The 19,817-nt window shown below is 35.4% G+C and overlaps 1 protein-coding gene across 3 annotated transcripts in view; it reads left to right on the forward strand.

The window, feature by feature from the left end:
- Positions 1-19,817, forward strand: part of IFT81 (intraflagellar transport 81) — a 61,896-nt gene that overhangs the window by 4,906 nt on the left and 37,173 nt on the right. For all 3 annotated transcript variants that reach the window (XR_013940353.1, XM_080559501.1, XM_080559500.1), the window contains exons 4-10: positions 181-270; positions 1,328-1,393; positions 1,713-1,823; positions 3,106-3,190; positions 10,455-10,618; positions 13,020-13,115; positions 15,072-15,218. Coding sequence is in view for 2 of the 3 variants with exons in the window: in XM_080559501.1 (XP_080415627.1) it covers positions 181-270; positions 1,328-1,393; positions 1,713-1,823; positions 3,106-3,190; positions 10,455-10,618; positions 13,020-13,115; positions 15,072-15,218 (759 nt within the window). In the remaining variant the exon portion in view is untranslated. The remainder of the gene's footprint in view (positions 1-180; positions 271-1,327; positions 1,394-1,712; positions 1,824-3,105; positions 3,191-10,454; positions 10,619-13,019; positions 13,116-15,071; positions 15,219-19,817) is intronic.

Here is a 19,817-nt window from a genome sequence, read left to right on the forward strand (position 1 = left end):
ACTGACATTTGTTACTTTTGTTTTATAAGTTGATAAGCTTTAGTGGTGAAAAATCCCTTGAATTCTTGTCTTCACCTTATTTCTATCTCTATATTTACTGTCTCAATAGTAATGCAGCATGTTGGTCTGAAAGCCCATAGCCCTAGAGCTCATTCTGCATATTTTTATCTCATTTTATAGTATGAAGAACTGATGGAAGCATTTAAAAACCTACATAAGGAGTGTGAGCAGCTCAAAACATCTGGCTTTTCTACTGCAGAAATAAGAAGGGTAAAAATATGACAAAATAGCACAACTTTTGAGTAGATTTTTTTTGAATGTCTGCTCTATTTTTCTGGTTTTGTAGACTCACAGTGTGTAAGTTGTAGAGGTCAGAGCTAATAGGCACTGCAGTTGCTTTTTTGAAACTGCTCTCTGTTGGCAAACATTAGAAACTCCTCACTCATGCTTAGAACTGAGCTTTCTGAAGCAGATTGCGAAACAAGGCTGCCAAGACTGTGTTCAGCATGATTTTCAAATATTAGAACTCGTTATTTTTTGTGACCACAAACTGATATAAAACCTTTTCCTTTACTGATACAGGGTAATAATTTCAGAGGCCGTGGAATGAATTAAGGACTTAAGTCAACAAAAATGGTGCTTCTGTGTGGCTAGGGTGTTAAGTAAAGATATTTGCCCCATTTCAGCAAAATATTTTAGCATGAATCCAGCTTTCCAGTAAGACATACACATAAGTTAAGCAAGTTTTGAGATAAGGACTAAATTGGAGTATTTATTTCCTTTTCTCTCACAGCTGTCAATCTGTGGAGTCCTGCTGTTGTAAGATAGGATTAAAGGAGGATAATAATTGGATACATGTTCTAGAACTAGAAAGTGTTTCTTTTAACAAAATTTTAATGGGAGAAGTGGAAGCAAACATCTCTCCTGTGCAATTTCATGCAAGTTTTCTGCCAGGAAGTGTGTAATGGTGGTAAACTTTAACAACATATGACTGCATCAGATGTTGAATTCATGCTGATTTTTGCTTGTTTCTGTTTGTTTTTTAGTTTAGAGAAATACACCTGTTTTTATTTTAAATGTTCACATTAGTACTCAAGGATGTAGCTAAACTATTGTTAGCATAAAGAGTATGGGAACTGAGGAGGAAGTATGAGAGATGAAAGAGACTGGAATCCTGTGTGTTCTGATCATAGATCGATAAAATTCTAACCAGTTCAATGTATTCAGAGAAGAATTATGATTTTCATGTTAGTTTGTACAGAATTTAGTCTAATCCATATTATGTAGTAAAATACATTAACATTTATTTATTTTTGCTGCCGTTTAGGATATCAGTGCAATGGAAGAGGAGAAAGATCAACTCATCAAAAGAGTAGAGCGTCTTAAGAAGAGGGTAATAAGAGAAGTAACACTGTTACATTTCAGTGTCATAATCCTTGGCTTGCAACACTGATTTTGGAATGCAAACAAGGATTAGGATAAACATACCGTATGTCTAGGAAGGAGTCAAATAACTAATTGACCCACAGGGAATCTCCCTAGGCGTTAGTCCAGAGCTTTTAAGAATCTTGAGTCCAGTACTTTGCTGTCATTTCTGAGTAGTAACATGTATGGAAAGGAAGTGCTAAGTGGGCTTGTGAGACATATGATCTCTTTTAATGTATTTCTCAACTATCTGACAGTAACATGCACTATTTATCCACTTGCTGTAGGTGGAGACAGTACAAAATCATCAACGAATGCTTGAAATAGCAAGACAGCTTCGCTTAGAAAAAGAGAGAGAAGAATCTTTGGCTCAACAGAAACAAGAACAAAAAAATCAGGTATTGACATAAAAGTGTACCTATTAAAATAAATAATTGTTGACATCTGTTTGGGGGTCATGCATATAAAGAAGTAAATGAGAAACAAATAGAGTTTCTCTCAACATCAGAAAATTAAATCCCATTTAAAATAGAAATAGCTATGTACATTTTAAAGGAAGAGGCTTGACCCTACAAGTTTTGAACATCTTATTTAAGATATTTGGCTGCCTCAGCTGCCCCTGACATAATCGTTTAGCAATCCCAGGAAATGTTCCATGACTTACTGTGGTAGCACCCAAAGAGAGGTCATTATATTTATGGTAGCAAGCAAATGTTTCCTTAGTTTGATTATATCTCTGTGCACTTGCACTAAGATTTCAGCGGCTAAGTAACACAGCAAGTACCTCAACTTTTCACTGTGGATCAGTGCGGAGGGAATAAATACTCAGGAGCAACCTTTGGGTTTTGGCCCCTAAGTCTGACAAAGATCATGCCATAGGAAGCACTGGAAGCAGCTGGAATCTGACTATAGGGCGGGTTTTATTCCTAAGATACGTTGTGGAAACAAGATTCTTTAATATGAAGTCCAGCGCCAGACTGTTGTATCATCTCACCAAATTCTGTTGATTTCAAAGAAAACAAGAGCTTCAACACTGTATTAAAAGGAGAAAAACTTGGATTTCTAGTATTGCAGCCTATATCTGAATTTCAAATTAATGTGAATCAGGGTTTCAAGCTATTGGGTCTTTACTTGAGGGAGATCACAAGTAGAATGAAGGGGATGTCTATCTAATTCCACTTCTTATTATGCCTTTCCCTAAATTGCAGAAATGCTATTCACTTGGATGTTGTTTGGCAACAAGCTTTGCAGTGTGTTCTCCACTTGGCTCAGCGATAGAACAGTGGATCGCTGTGACAACTCAGCTGCCTTAAAGGAACTGCAGTAAAAGATAGTTTTCTACTGCAGTCCTGATCCTAGCTGTCTTTTTTTGTTGTTGTTCTAATGTTCAAACCACTTGAAGGTTTGGTTAAAAAATGTTTAATGAATTTCTGCCATAGAGAAAATATCACTTGGGAGTACAATAACACTTTTCTTAATTAACGCTAGAGAATATCAAGTCAATCCAGGCCAATTATTGTAAATTTGTTTTGGCATGTTCCCTTGCAAACCAGCTGCTTATAGCTACCACTTTTTTTGTATTTGGGATTCTTTTTGATACTTTTTTGTTTTTATTGCTTGGGTATGCATTTCAAGTGCATTAACTGAACACATTAAATGTGTCCAATTGTCTCTCAAAAGTTGTTCCATGCAGAGCAGAGACTGCAAAGAGCACAGCTCCAGCTGAAAGAGATGCATCATGCAGTAGTGGATTCAAAACCTGAAAGTAAGTAGTAATCTATAACGATTGGGGATTTACACTTCTTCTCTGTTATAGACATGGAAATCAAAACTGTATGACTGTCAATAACATGGTAGTGCCAAAAAGCCTATAGGAACATTGAGAAGCTAACAGAAGAAATAACTTGTGTTCTAAAGGCACATGCTTGAGATCCTAAGGCTGAATATGCATTGCCATCAAATGCCAGTGAAGTTTTATTTCTTTTGTGTTTATAATTGGGCATCAGTGAAATACTGCTTCTTAAAAATTTTCTCAATGAATGCACAAATACATTGAATACTACGTTTTAGTCAGTGTAGACTTGTGGGATTTTTTTAGTTACATTCAATAAAACATTCGTGTGAATGTTAAGGTCTGTTTCTTAATGTAGTTTTTTTATGGTACCAAAAATAAAGCCACTTCCTAATTAAGCTTTTTTATAGAGCATGGATTTTACACATACACGTGTATATACATACACACATACACCTATGTATAAGTTTATATATGCTAATATATATATATTAATGCATAGACTTAATATACAGATATATTTATAATATATAAAATACTTTGTTCTCATGATGTCACTGTACCTGATTTATTTGTATATTGCTGTATTACATTAATAATGGCAAGGCTGCTTCTGCTCATTTTCAGGGATATCTCAGTCTGCAAATAAACTCAGCAAAAGAAATTATACTACCTGTAGAATAAGTTAGTCCTCTACGATCATTTATAAAAATAGCAGGTGGGAGGGAATTGCAGTTAGTAGATTAAATGCATAATAACTATCTCCAAAGGCTACAATTTTACAACATCTAAGCTGCCCATGGTGTAGTTACTTTGAAGGAAATGTAAGCAGGATTAGCCTGAGTCAGTTTAGGGTTCAGTGTTTCTGATGCGTGTGACCACAAGAAGGCTATCAGTAACCCATCAGAGGATTGATACAGGTTTTATGTGCTGTTTATACAGGCATTGGGGATGATTAATATAGAAAAAATCTACTGTATGGAGGATTGTATTGTGAAGGCATAAGATTCAGAATGGTTCTTTTCCCAGAGCTTTTGCAGTTGCATTCTAAGTTGCTCTGGTAAAAAAATGCCATAGAATGATTTTTGTTTTATCTACAAATTACTTCCCAAATGATAGCTATAGATTTAAATTTAGCAAAGTAAGTCATTGGCCTACTTTTTCAAGTACATTTAGTATTTCAGTTGCACGACAGAACAGCTTTGGCAGTTGTTTTGAGTTAGAGGATTTTTCTCAGTCAACAGCACGTTATGTTTTTATTAGTTCATAAATTCTCTTTATTTTTTTTTAACAATGTTCATCAGCTGCTGAACCACAAATGGAACTAAAAGAGTATCTGAACTATCTTCTTTACTCTGAGGGACCTGCAATGGATTTTGTAACCGTTCCATTTTTGCAGTAGCTGCCAGAGAGTTTATACAGCAAAGCTGTGTCAACATTTCTATTTCAGTTCCAGGGGTATTTTTAAGGCCAGTGGAAACTTGATGGGTTCAGTTCACAGAAGCAAAGGCAACATAATAAAAAATCAATAAATATGTCATTTAATCATTGAGATGAAAATAAAGTCTACTCATTTAATTCCCTTGTCTTGAGTCCTGCTTGCAGGGGAAAAAGTGTTTAGATGATCTGAAGATAAACTTGGAGTCATTACTTAAGAAAACTTCTTTTGAAATTTTGCCCGAACAAAGTCTTCAGGACTTAGCTTTGTAATTGCTTTTCTCCATAGTAGTTACAAAGACACTGCTTGTAGTAGCAATTACAGAATGCCAAGTGTTTGTTTTTTTTTTAATAATTAAAATTAGGTGACCGAAGTGCATTGAGTAGGATTACATTTATTTTAAAAGCTTCATTGGTCTACAGTTAGCACAATTTATTTTACTTATAAAAAAAACCAGAACACCCTTTGGCTGTAGTTTTGTATCTCAGCTGCCTACTCACATCAGTATAGCTTGTATGCTGACAATTCAAAGGCTGGTAGGTAGTTGTGGATTTTCTGTGCAAATCAGATGTTTTCCCTTAAAATAACTGTGTTCCATTTTTAATACTTAGGTGCTTTTACTTCCAAATCAAGATAAAATTATAAAAGTTGTTGCTAATGATTGGAAGCTTTTTTATATGTCTTATGGACACATGCTGCTTCAACTACTTCATCTTATAATTACTTTAGGATGACATTTTTTAAAGAAATGTAAAGGAATTCTTCAAAGGATGCAACTAGCACATACTTAAGAGTGGCGTTAATGTGCAATTAGCATCAGTCTGCTTTAGCTGTGCCAGGGAAATATAATTTATGGTTAGTAGTTTATTTACTTTTAGAAACATAGTAAGTTATTTAGAAAACCTTGTATTGTTTCATGAATAACAGTTGATCATTGTGAAATGTCTTTCAGACTAAAATTGATAACATTGGTTTCCATAGTGCACTCCTTCCTTGTTTATTAACTTCAGTACTATCCAGTGTGTTGCCTAACTACAGAGAGGGAGTTCCTGCTGCTAGTACTGACATGAATTTCTGATTTTTTTTAAATTCATCTTTGTTCCAGATCTGAATAGTATTTTTATTAATACTGATCACTAGTTTGAATAACCTAGCCCATGATTCCTCAGCAAGATTGCCATCTTTTTACTTTGAATCTCTCTGCTGGCACAAACACAAATTGTGGATGCCAAGAAGTTAACTGAATTACTGAAATTCTTGATCTCTGTCCATTTTATAGAACTTTATTGTTCACTTTATTAGCAGAAATACCAAGAAGTGGATGTCTAGCTTGAAAATATTGATTAAAGAACGGGTTAAGAGGATTGTTGTCGATAAACAGTGAAATGTGTAATTTATACACTTAAGTTGATATGGAATAGCATATTTAGAGCAAAGAGAACATCAAAGATACCAGTTAAAGAGGAATTGTTTTATACTGATGTCTATTTTATATCATTTGAAACATTTTATGAAAAACAGAAACTTAGGAGACTATTATTAATATTTTCTCTTTGAATGAAAACATTGACAGTTTTCTTTTCTTTGATTTAAATCTTTTCATTTGGCCACAGAGCTATCTTTCCCTAAAATTCCAAGTGTAAATAACTTCCTCCAAAACTACAGACCAGGTTACAATTATGTCAAAGGAGAATGCTTAGGTGGAACTCAATAATAAAATTGCTTATAATTATCTGTTGGAAGTACAATCACTGTCAATTCATACAAGGTTAGGGGGAAACCACTTTTAAAGTGGTTTAAAAAACTTTAAAAATTCAGCATGATTATGTTAAACAGATTAAAAGGAGTTTACTGGAGCTCCCGGGGTCAAGGAGTTGGTGCTGTCCATGCATTTAGTTATAGAAGGAAATGTAACAGAAAAGTTGTTAGCTCTCTTTTTAACTCAGGTATTTCCATCACTGCAAAACCACGTCTGTGGTTTAGAATTTGAGATGATCGTTGAAAGTTAGATTTCAAAGAGACACAATAATGTTATAACATGGAAAGCATGCCTTACAGTGGAAGATTCAGGAAGCTGTTTAATTTTGAAGGAGATATCGAAGGGATGATTTGTCATCATCTGTCATTAGTTGTATGTCCCAGATCTCTTTTTAATACAGGGAAATGGGAAGTGATATCATTAGAAGCTGTGGACTGAATCACTTCAATACTGCCTTGTAGAAGATGATTGCAGACAGGGAAGTGAAGGCTTTGACGTTTAGCAAGTGAATGCCATGTGGAAGTCTATTCTACACCTGCCTTTGTCATAGCCTTTCTATGTGATATTAAACAAAGCATTTGCCAATAACGTATAAAACGAGCGTTCCTCTTTTTTTTTTTTTATTAAATCAGTTAGTGTTGCAAATGTTTTTGGTATAGAATGCACAACTGGTAGCCCATAAAGGGAAAAGAAGTAGTAATCTGAGCTCAAGGTGGATCAAATTTTGGATGCATTAGCAGAATTATGCAGGGAAACTTGCTTTTTTCCTACATGACTGAACAAGCACCAAGAAACTCTTTCTCCCACCCATCTCTTTGCAATAATAATAAAAATTGAATGGAAAACATGAGGAATTGCTGTTAATAGCGCTTCACATGTAAATACATGGTTGGCACAGCCTTGCTAAAATAGCCTTAGGGCACAGAGCCAGACTTTTTGTGCAGCTTACGTATGTAGATTTTGTAATCATAAGTCAATGTTAAAGCATTAAAAACAGGGTTTATATGTGTAATGGAAAGATTTAAAGTATGCTTCCTTTTCTTTCCTCGAGCCTGGGAATATGAAAAAGGGATGTCTTTCACTGAAAACAAATCTTAAAAGAGCTGCCCTGTGTTTGTTTTCTAAGGTTCAGTTAAGCAGCAAAAATAGCTTTTAGGTAGTTACTTCTCCATATGTCAAATCATATAGGAGGAAAAATATCTCCAGAAGTATTTAGGAAAGAAACTGCATTAGTCATGAGGGATGTTGACATCATCATGTCTTTCCCTGTCAAGATGTCAAGTTTTAACTTGCTTCATTGCTTGGTGCACCTTCAACAGCAAGCGTGAATGCAGAACCAGCCAGTGTTTAAAAGAAGTTGGTAATAGCTCTTGGGTTATCTCGAAACAAATCTAGATAGTGATCAGGGTTTTACCCTGTGAAGTCAATAGGCCTCTGCTCTTTTGAAAGCAATCATTTAGGCATGGTTGTTTCCTGAGTTTAGTGTCATATCTACAATAAATTATTTAGGCATGCGCAGTTTTATAAGAAGGCTGGAGTAGGATAAGAAATAAAATATAAGTTATGTATGCAGACTTTTTTTGCTAGCAAGAGGAAAGTTAGAAAATGAGAAATTAGTTTGATTAAAATATTAATATTAAATACCAGGGTAATTTAATTGACATCACTTTGATTTCCACACCGAAGTTCTTGGTTATAAATATCTAGTTGGGAGTTGTGCTTCTAGTCAGTTCTGAGGTGATAATTCAGCTCACAGTGTACGTGGGAAGCTTTGCTGCATTTGCAGAGGTGGTAGATTTCTAGTGAGACTTGAGAATGTAGTCCTTCCTGCACAGCTCTGCGGTGGGCTGAGGAAGACTGGAACCCAGTTCTTCTAGAGGAAAGAAGTGGGAATTGTCAGGGGTTGATTAATGTTCCCTCTGAAAGTCCAGGTGTGTTTCCCAGGTTACAGCTGTAGCGCCCAGTGCCTAATGGTTATTGCATGCATATAGTAACTACGCTTTCCATTCTGAAATTAGTACCGATGCTGTTTATTTTGTGCAAGATGAATGACCTTTCCACATGGAGGAAAAGAACCTATGACATTGTTGCTTTTCATAAACACAGAGATCAACAAACTGAACTGCTGGAAAAGAGGAATTCCCACTCATTTTTAGTTTGCGTTGACTCTATTTTTTTTGCAGCACTGCTTTCCCTAGGGTCTGTTTCCTTTCTTCTCATTCTTGAGGCTTTCTTAGAACTAAGAATGGCTTATTTCCTCTCTGGCAGCTAGACCAAGTAGCTTTCCTTTCAGTCTGAGCTGAGAGCAGAGGCTGAAGAGGATCTATCAGTACTTATTTCTAGAGGTAAATAGCTGCAAAAAATGGGCCTCCCTTTTACCAAGGCTTGTATTTCACTTTGTTCTGTCGTCTTTTGCCAGTCAGTGATATGGTCAGCAGGCTCTTTAGCCTGAGAGCCAGAAATCTTCTTTCAACCTGCATCCTTTCCTCTGTCTGTTTCAGCAACATCAGCTCTGTTATTGTATCTCTGTACTCAAGCTTTTCTTTGTGCAGAGAAAGAGTTTTGAATGTCATGTTTTTCTTTGTGTTCCATAGTAATTCCGAATTCTGAAACAAACAACAACAAAAACCACCCCGATTCCTCAGCAAGTAGTTTTAAAAAGTACCCAGGATACTTACCTGTCAGTCATCTGGATCATGAAAAATATTCTGAAATACCTGTTCCCACTCTCATCTGACATGTAACTTGCAGATCTTACAGCAGCCCTTGGTAGAGGTGTCTTGGAGGAGTAATTGCACTAAACTGCCTGTTGTCAGCAGACGACTGTATAATGTAATTTAAATAGCAGCTTTATTTTGTTCTGTCATATTTTTCTAGCTGTGTATTGTTTTTTACCTGTATGTGCCCGTGTTTATTTATAATTTATCTGTAAAGGAGGTTAAATTACTTTACCTAGCAAGAGCCAAGTTATTATAAGCATGGTATCATGCAGTGTGCATCAGGCTTGCGTAGAGAAAAACTTAAGTGCGATTGCTTTTCTCAGTAGAATTTTTGACACTACACAGAAATTTCTTCTTATTTTTTTCAATTCTATTTTTTTTTAGTATTCACAGTCAATATACTGTCTCAAGACCGAACATGCATTCATAAAAGAAAAAATAGTCTGTTACATAGAGAAAAGCAATTAATAAGTGTTACAGCAATATAGAAGACTCTGTTAAATGTATGTAGGCATCCATTTAATTCTGCTCATTTTAAGGTCTTTTAGATGCCAGATTAGAACAAAGAAGTTTTATTTTAAGGGAGAATTTCCAAGTATATAACAGATCTTACATGAGGCTGGCCAAATTAAGATCTTTGTTCTATTTTGAGACACAGATAAAGGATTCATGCTGAGATAATTTCTGTCTGTAGATGATGTAATTCACATGAAACAATGACCTACGTAATCTATGGGTAGAACCGGCTTCAGGATGCTTGCTCCTCTGCGCCAGCCAGGGAAGCTGGAAGGGATACAATCTTCAAAGAAGCCCTGAGCAAGTCAGCACAGCTGTGGCGTGTTTTGCTGTCCCTTACCCTGAATGCATATAAGCAACCCAAGTCTAGCCATCAACTTTAAAAAATTTATAAAGAATGTAATTCACAACAAAAAAGTAACACAGAGTCAGGTATCTGGATGTGTGAGACATGCACAGGGTTATCAATGTTGCATGTTGAATTTTACAACTGATTCAGCTGGACTTTCATCTAAGGGTTTTACTTGTTCGTTGATTAAAATAATTTGTCGAGAAGTTAATAGTTACATGTTAGAGATGCAGATGGATAATAAATATGGTGCATATTGTATTGTTTAACATCCAGATTAAAAAGCTAAAACAAGTAACTACCTGTTTCTTTGAGTTTTGAGAAGAAGACTTAAACGTTGTGCTGTTGTTATTGTAATCTCCTGCTGAATACTTTAATATGTTGGGGAAATGAAACTTAATTATCCTCTACATGACTTTGGCTATAGACATACATTGATTTAATTTGTTTTTAAGGTTTAATGAAGAAACTGGAAGAGGAGATAAATTTCAATTCATACCTGGCTACTGAAAAAATACCTAGGGAGCTTGAAAGCAAGAAGAAATCAGTATATTTCTTACAAAAGACAGTTGCAGAGCCAGCTATGAGTCAATCAGATCTCAATGTACTTGAAGTCAAGGTAAGCACTTAATTGGTGTTCCATAGCATCTCTAGAGTTCTTGTATATTGTAGTTCTCCTATCCTTACTTTACACCCCTGAAAAAAGGTTTAATTCCCAAAGGAACATCTTTCAGCTGTAAAAGAAAAGATGTGTTACTCGCTGAATGCAAGCTCTTATATAAGTTAAAAAAAATAAAAATCAAACCCCACACCACAAAGCCCACCCTATCCTTAAATGCTATATAGAAAATCGTGTTAGCAATTTGCTATGGTATGAGCAGAGATGTTAATTCAGCATTAAAGGTTTGAGCAAGTTAAATATCTGAAAGAAAAGTTGTTTATAGAAAAAATTTATAATTCAGAAAAAGTGCAGAATTTGTTGCCACTTAAGTACATTTGTATGGTTCACTCAGTGAAGTGTTCATATTTGCATCATTCTAAATTCAAGGTTAAATATGTAATATAGTGTTTTAGAGGAATTCAGAGTAACACTAATCATTAGTATTTCTGTTGATGGTGTTGAAAGTTTACAACAGTCTTAGCTAGGGTAGAAAGAGCAGTCTGGAGTACTACTATGTACACTGTTCAGTCTAAATGTCCTCTCCTCTCACCAGTTGGAGATCTTGGAACTAATAAATAAATAAACAAGTTTTGCTGTGAAAGACAAATAGGCAGAAAACAAAGTATTTGTAATTGATCAGAGAATGATTTCCCCATGGAGGTGTGAGGGCTGTCATCCACCATTCTTCTGCTGTCTTACAGAGAGAGGTTCAACAACTTCATCAACATCCTGGTAGCCTGTGCGCATTCGCTCTGTAGCACACGTCAAACTAATGTAATAAATGCCCATAGTTTGTTTGGGGTTTTTTTTGGATCAGTCGTGAATCAGCAGTCGAGTGTCATCAAGAATACGTTCTATTTTAAGGTTACGACTACTTTTTGTGAAAGAAAAAATAGTGACAACCCAATGCCATTTTGAATCCTGATCGTTATAACTTCTAAGGATGACAGCGTTATTAAACTGTAGATTAGGTCTGAAACTTTAAACTAGCTCTGTGATTCAGCCTCTGCTTTCCCAGTTTCTTTCTTGAAATCAAAACAACATTTGTGGTTGCAGTTATTTCTTTTAGGCATAGTTGAAGCCCCGTTTTACACCTATCTTTTCCAAAAGTATTGTTAGGATTTTGGCAATATTTCAAAGAGCTTCAAGATTACTTTTTCTCCATGAGGTAACCTTTTAATTTGCTATATTTTGCAAGTGTGTTCTTAATAGATAATAAAAACATGTTGTATACTTGGCTGTAATCACAGCATGGCCTTAGCATTTCTTTCAAAGGCAGTCTTCTGTTATCTCAATGTCATAAAAAGGAGCTGAATGGCAGTAAGCATGACGTTATATTGCATTTTATAATATATAAAACAGGAATTTATTCACAGAAGGGAATCCTTATGCCATCTTCAAATTCAGACCTGTTCTAACCACTGATAGGAAAAGGAGTAGGCTTTTGTAAAGGAACAGAATTTACTAGTGAGATTTTCCTCAGGTGTTGGGGTATTCCTAGTCATATTAAGCACTTTAATTGAAATACTTAGCTTTAAAAGTGCACGGATATTACCCATAGTAATGTTAGGGTGACGTCCAGCACTGTACCTGCATTATGTTTTGACTTCGTTGGATTTCAGCACATATTTACACTGCTTGCTTATCAGCACTCATCTAGGTAGCAGAGAATTAAAGGAAGGTTGCTAGGGCTGTGGTTCAATGGCTGATGAGAGTCCCAGTGTGTAGCATTAAGTCGGGAGTGGAAAAGCTGGAATCAGTTCACTGGTGTAGCTGTTTATTAGCTTCCAGATGCAGTTAAGTTTCAGCTAGAATGTAGATCAACAGTTTGAGCCTATGGACAAACAGGTGCATTTTGTATCAGTAGAAAGAAGGTACCACAGAGATGGAATATGATGAGACTCTTCAAAGCACTGATGAAATTTAATATCAGTTCAATTTTATCTGTTCCTCTTTAAATTTCTGATAGATGGTTGAGTGAAAAGGAATTTTAGTTAACATTGCTAAAAGCACATTTTCACATACATGACAACACCGTTCTTTTTTTCTGCCTGTGTGTGCCAATTTACATGCATCTTCTGTCTACATGTACCACTTTACTTAATTTTCAGGGTAAGCTTCATGCTTCTGCCTTATCATAAAGGCACAGAACTGGAAATAGAAAAACATAGTCTCTTCCTGGCCAGTACTGAATGACTCATTGAGTTGTTTTTTTTGGTCTTTTTTCTCTATTTTAAAAATGGAACTGGTAATATTTCCTTGTAGCTGGGTTGTTAGTCTGGCTTGCAAAGCATTTAATTCTTGGAGACGACAAAGAAATAAAGCTCTGTTTCTTTTAGTTTTCTGCTCTGTTTTTCAGATAAATGAAGTAAATGCACAAATAAATCAGCTTATTGAGAAAAGAATGAGCAAGTATGAGCCAATTGATAGTAAATTTTCCATGTATCGCCAACAGGTAAGGAGGAACAAAGCATTTTTTAAGTAGAAGCAGTAAAGCAATTTCAGTCTGACTATTTTACATACTGATTTTTTTCTTTAATTTATTAAAGCATAAATCGGTAGAAATAAATAATAGTGCATGACGAAACCAAAATCAATAGCTGTTGAATATATATGTATGTTTAGGGCTTAGTCAAACAATTGTTTTCAGTCATACTAGTGAGTTTACGTCAATTGCTGTCCGAGGTGTTGCCCTCACAGTAATTCTGGAAGGATCATTTTGGAGGAGCTATTTTGGTAAGTCTCCAGCTGTGGACAGATTCTTACAAGGCAGCATGTGGGCTGACTGCTGCAGTCAGACCTGGATGCAAAGCTTGCTTTGTGTTTGACCACATGCTACTTTTCCTTTTACATCTGTTAAGAAGGTATTCTTTGATTTTATTTTTTTTTTCATCCTGAGGCTATAAAATAGTCTCTCTATAAAATGGGCTCTGTGGTCTAGTCTTAGTAAATTCACAAGTTATAAAAAGGATTTATGAAATCTAAGATTTTTAGAGCTTACGCAGAAACATATGTGATTTCTTTTCCAGCTGACCTGTATAGCTGCTGGTTTTATTGAAGATTTTCATAATGATGCTTATGGTGATGATGTAAAAAATAAAAACCAAAAAGGCTTAGGTAAAATATTCAGTGGTAGGAAAAATGGTGATAAAATGTATACTATAGTTCAATCACATATGAAATATGAAACACCCAATTTTGTTTTGTGAGAGATACACTTGTTCCCTAAAGAAAAGCCTGCTACATAATGTGCTGGTGCCAAAGACCACCTGGCTAGTGATACTCCTAGCTGTTCTAGGAGTTCAGGTTGCTGCTGTGAGTTGAAAGCATATGGTGGTCTTTGCTTTGTTCTTCGAGGGACAGCTTGCTTCTGTTTCACAAAATAATCATATATATTGTACTACAGTTTGTTGCTGCAGATATCTCATCAAGCAACGAGCTGAGCAGATCCCAGTAGAATTCTGTTAGATATATCTGTTAGAAATAAATCTGGCCCTCTTAATGTAGTGTGAGGAAGCAGTTACGTTTTGCTTCATTTTTTCTTATTTTTTTCCTTCAGATGAAGAAACCAACCATGCATTCAAATTCAGGCGCATACATCTAAATTCATGTGTTGTGTTAAAATATACTTTGGCAAGATAAAAATACCTTTTTTTTTTCCTGAAGTAATGTATACTTATGTTCCTAAATCTGTTAACTTCTAGTCAAACATTAGGTACTTTTAAATATTCTGTCTGGTACAAAACATTATTTTTTAAATGCTTTATCTTCTAGACTTAAAAAAAAAAAAAAAGTAATCTGTAATCTACACTATTTCTGTACTGTACTGCTTTGTTCATTCTCTTTTAGCTATTTGCCAAGATTTAGCAGCTAGGTTCTGCTGTTAGTATAACATATTTCTGTAGGTTGGAGTAGGTTGGAGTTATAAAAATCTGTATTATGACATTTGTGAAATCTTGGATATCTTTCTAGTTAAGCCATGTTGATGTATCTCACATATGCACAAAAAGGGACTAAATAGATTAAATGGAGCAGCTAAAATGTGTACCTTTTTCTTCAATGAAAATGAAAAATGAGGTGAAGAAACATATATCCAAAATGTAAAATAAATCAGCATGAATCTGAGAAAAAGGCTATGATAGAAATCTTGGCTATACTGAAGAAAGTTGGGAATTTGCAATTCACTTCAATGAAGCTGTGGTTTAACTCGCTGTGTATAATGTGTAACTGATGCTTTTTTCATCGCAAAGAGATATGCTCGCGTTTCATAAGGAAAATTAATTTCCTACAGTTGAAATGTGTTTTCAGTGGTGCCATGCCTGAAATTTAAGTGTTTATGTTTTACTAATGATTATCAAGCAAGTGCAATTTTTACTTTACTTGTCCTTATACATTTCTAATACTTGTGCAGGCATCTATAATTTCCCGGAAAAAGGAAGCTAAGGCAGAAGAACTTCAAGCTGCTAAGGAAGAGATGTCCAGCACAGAAAGACAGATGCTACAGAAGACAAATCAGGCCCAAGAGTTAGAAGGCTCTGAAGTTTTGAAAGGGGATGAGGTATGCAATTTAACTGTGCATGTAAGGAAGAGGAAATTCGTAAGAGAGAGATGGATTTTTTTGTTAACTAATAGTTTCCTTTTAACTTCACATCTCAAAAACTGCGTCTACAGTATCTTATCCATTTTTATAGTATGGTGTCAAACTACATGGCCTCAGCACTGCAACAGGCTGGGCTCTGCTTTTTTATGAACTCTAAGTTAAAATTGGATGACAAACAATGTGTTTGAGGACATTTTTGAAGTGAAGGTAGTACAATGCTGTCTAGCACTTTCTAATGCTTTCCAATATTTATGCTGTAACACCACTTTTTAAAATACTTCTTAGTAGCTGTTTTCAAATTAATAAATTATTCACATTGTATCTAATAGATTATAAAGTATATGCAGACTTAATGTTGGGCTGTCTTAACATTCCAGGGCTTTGAGTTAAAATAACGTCAATATCATCACAATGGTATGATGATAAATAACTTTAACCAACTATAGAAGTCAACAAGACTAATGAGGGGATTAGGACTTCAAGTGATTAGTCATGTAGATCAATTTTATTATTCGATGTATAATAAAAATCTACAATGTTACTATCTATTCTTTATATGATCGATGATCATAAGGTGCAATACCAGCAATTATCAGAAATGCAGGGTTTCTTTTTGTATTTATTACCCACAAAAGTTTTTACTTCAAATAATATTTCCATAGATCCACCTAAAGATTAGCTGTAACACAGACTTTGCCTGAGCTATGCTGATTATGCTAGTCAAAGTTATATTTGAAGACGTTCTTATTAAAGAAGCTTTTTCTTCAAAAATTTGCAAAGAATAAGTCAGCTGCAGCCAGACAGTGGCTTGTCAGCCAAATAAACTGAGTTTTTAAAGGCAATAATTTTTCTCAGTTTGGAAAAAGCCTGCGAAGTGCACTTATAGGCAAATTCCATAAAGATGACTTTAGCTGCATCATTCTCTGAATTAGTGTGTCTTTTCATTCCTCATGTACTGTCTTCATCTGTAGTGCTATACTTTAGTAACACTCTTCCCTTTCTTTTTCTTTGTCTGTTTCTGTGCTTTTTTTACATACTACTCAGAACAGTGAACGCCCTTTGTAGAAGGAACTCCCTTCCTGATCCCATAGGACATGCCCGTTCCACAAAAATCTGTTTTCTTTTAAAGGAGTCTTACAGAGTAAATAAGTATGGGAACGTGTGTGTGTGTCCACTCATGCATAAAGACTTCCTGCATATTATGGAATCCTTGCATATTTCTCTTGTGCCTTCTTGCCTGTCTACCCTTCTGTAAATCAAGATGAAAACTAAAGGTGGAAGCAATGACAGACTTACCTTATCATCCAGGGTTACGTTTAGAGCAATGAATACCTCAAGTCTGTTGAAAGTAACTCATTTTACAAGACTTCAGTAAATCTTTGAAGAATTAAGATGTTGATTTCTCTTACCATGACGTACCACAGACATTCATAGGTAGCAATAATAACAAGACCACTGGATTAGACTTCTCTCCATCTCAAGGTTTTTATCTCCACCGGGCACCTTGATAGAACCTTTGACAATTTTAAAGATAAGAACAGAAAGCAGACAATCTGTCATGGGAAAGAAATGTTTAATTAATCAACAGGAATGCATTACAGAGACATCACATATGTTTTACATTATCTGTAAATACAATTGTAAGGTAAGAAATATTGATGTGCCTACTCCTGAGTGGGGACAACATCCACAGCAATTTAAGGAGAGCAGGGAAGGTGGGAAACACAGTTACAGAACCTAGGCTTGATAATGAAAAATGAAGTTAACTGTCTGATACAAGGAAGAGGCTCAATGCAGGAAAAAAAAAAAACAACTGTTTTGAACATAACATGCATTCCTTTTGTTCAAATCTATTCTACTTTTGGCTTTTTAAATATTTTAAAGTCTTCATTTTGATGCATGCAGAACACATGATGGAGCACTTCGGGCAGAACATCAGCTTAAAATAAGAAGTGTTTGCCTTTTTCTAAAAAACATTTCCTGTTTTGTAAAATACTTTCTGTATGTTGGCCCAAGGAAGCCAGCATTATATGATCAGTGTTCTCTTTCTTTTTATTAGTTTATTAGGTATACTGTAGTGGTACTCACAGGCACTCCAAAGCAGTAAAAAGAGTGTTTCCTATGGCTTAAAACTAGCAAAGAATATGGGTTCTTGAGGATTTTGATTGCTTCATTTTCAAAGGTCACAGTTACCTCCTCATCTGGAAGAAGGAGATAGTCATGTTATTTTTTTTTTTAATGTCAGCAAACAAAAATGCTGCAAAGGAGCTTGGTGCTTTGGTTTTCATATCTCCTTAAAGTAAATGCAAACACGTATTAGAGAAGCAGTCCTGCTTCACAGTCTAGGCTGTGAGAAGATGAGACTGATAGATGATACAAATAAGTTGTCGGGGAAGAGGTGATGAAGCAAAAGTGAAGCAAACAGGTTATCTTTCATCGGTAAGTTTCAGTTCATCACTCACCTAGACAACCTTTCACTGTAGATTTGTTTCTAATGTGATATGTTTTTAAATTTGTATTTTCTGGTTCACTGCTCTGTTACTCCAGCTTTGAGCCAGTATCAAAGGAAATCTTGATTAGTGTAATGGAGAGTCACTACTGCACGACATATGTTCAATAGAGACAGAAAGGTTGTAGACTCAACCTTTACTTTCCACTGTCTAACAACTGAGAGCTTCTTTTATGCTTTCTTGTTGCAGTCCCACACATTTGCATTTAGTCCCTCCATTTTCAAAAAGGAAGAAAGATATTTTTTTTTAACAAAGAGTTTTTCTGTCTTAAGTTTTAAACAGGCTTTTAATCCTGCCACATTTAACTTATCTAAATGGTGTGTTTAAATCAAAGAATTATTTTTCTCCTATACTCAATATTTCTCATCTTCTCGTTGTCTACCTTTACTGAATCCTCTTACATCATAGCATTCGCAAGACTTGGCAATCAAAGAATTAGTGCCTTCCTAGCTTGTGCTGCCGTACCACAATTTGGATCTTCAATTGAGGTCTTCTTAGCACTTCATTCACCAAAAGGTCAATCCTGGCTTATGTTTTTAGGTGCTAGTATTTTGCTTTCTCCTCTAATCATAAAAAAGAATGTTACAGCATTCCAGTTGGTTCAAGGGGTTGTACAGCTAAATAGAACTTAGAAGAAACAGCAGGGAATAATCAATTCATTTACATCAAACACACACACAAAAAGGTAGGAATAAATTGTCTGCTTCAATGATTATGAAATCTTTTTAAGTACTTCAAACAAAGTACAATGAACACGGGGCAAAGTTGGCAGGCTCCTAGCTGCAGCTGTCAGATCCTGAAAATTAGGGAATCAAATGTTGACACTTAGAAGGCTAGATGGTTCAATTACAAGTGATCCTAGGTAAAGCTGCGATATTTTTAGTTCTTTACACAACACATTGTACTCTTCAGAGTTCAGCATAGGGCCCCAAGAGCCTAGACTTTCCCAAGGTATCAGAATAGAATAGTACCATAGCTGTGCTTAGCTACAGTAGTTAAAATTAATGTTTTTGAGAATGTGGTATAGAAAGTCGTATCAGTTAGCTAGCAGATATGTGAAGTCTGCATATTAATGAGTCAATGCATATTAATTAATGCATATTAAGGAGTTTAATCTTTCCATACGGATGCCTACCATGCCTGCATGTACCCTGGTAATACTATAAAAAAGGTAGAAGTTGATACACTTTGAAAACAGAAGACAGATTTTTTGGGCCACACATCTTGTTATTCTTCCTCTAAAATGGTTGAGTCAATCCAAATCGATGAGAAACAGTTATCAAGCCCCAAACAAGGCAGATGGATTTTCAAGAGATTAGCTGTTAAGGAGCTCCCTACTTGACCACTAAATGGCTTAAACCAGGACCAAGGACATGTTATCCTATGTTTACTACTTTTCTTTTGACCTTTTCATTAAGGTCGTAGGTACATTTACATTCCTGTCTGTCAAAGGCACCTTAAACATGAAAGGCGGAGAATAGATGGAAGTGAAGTTGAGAGAACAAAAGTGGCAAATCTGTAGGATTCTTACAGAAGCCAGAAGCTTTTTGCTGTAAGACGTTAACCATCATTTAAGCCAAATGTATGCGGTGATTCAGACATAAAATATAGCTTCACAGAACTGAATGCTCTTTCAGCACCCACTGGCATGAATAAATCATCGATTTTATTGATCTGTGCATTTCCTGTGATAACTGAAAATGTTTTTTCATTAAAAATATTCTGATTGGCCCAAATTATTAGTAACGGCTACTTTAATATTTCTCTCCTGACCAGAAGCAAGCACTCCCAGAAGAGATGTCCTACTCAGTGCTAATGTAGAATTTTCCTGATTTATCTGTCTAATGAGCAGACTGTAGGATACTTTCTTTTCAATAGATTGAGATCTTTTGGTTGGATCTGGTTGGATCTTGTAAAAGTTTGCCCTTCTGTATATGAGTTATTAACTATATCCAACAGTGCTGTACTAACACAATTTTAGAGCCTCTTAAAAAAAATTACTGAAATCCTGTCATGATAAGGAACTTTCTTAACTGAGTGTTAATAC

Source organism: Anser brachyrhynchus (genome assembly GCF_964034855.1).
Source record: "Anser brachyrhynchus genome assembly, chromosome: 17".
NCBI lineage: Eukaryota > Metazoa > Chordata > Aves > Anseriformes > Anatidae > Anser > Anser brachyrhynchus.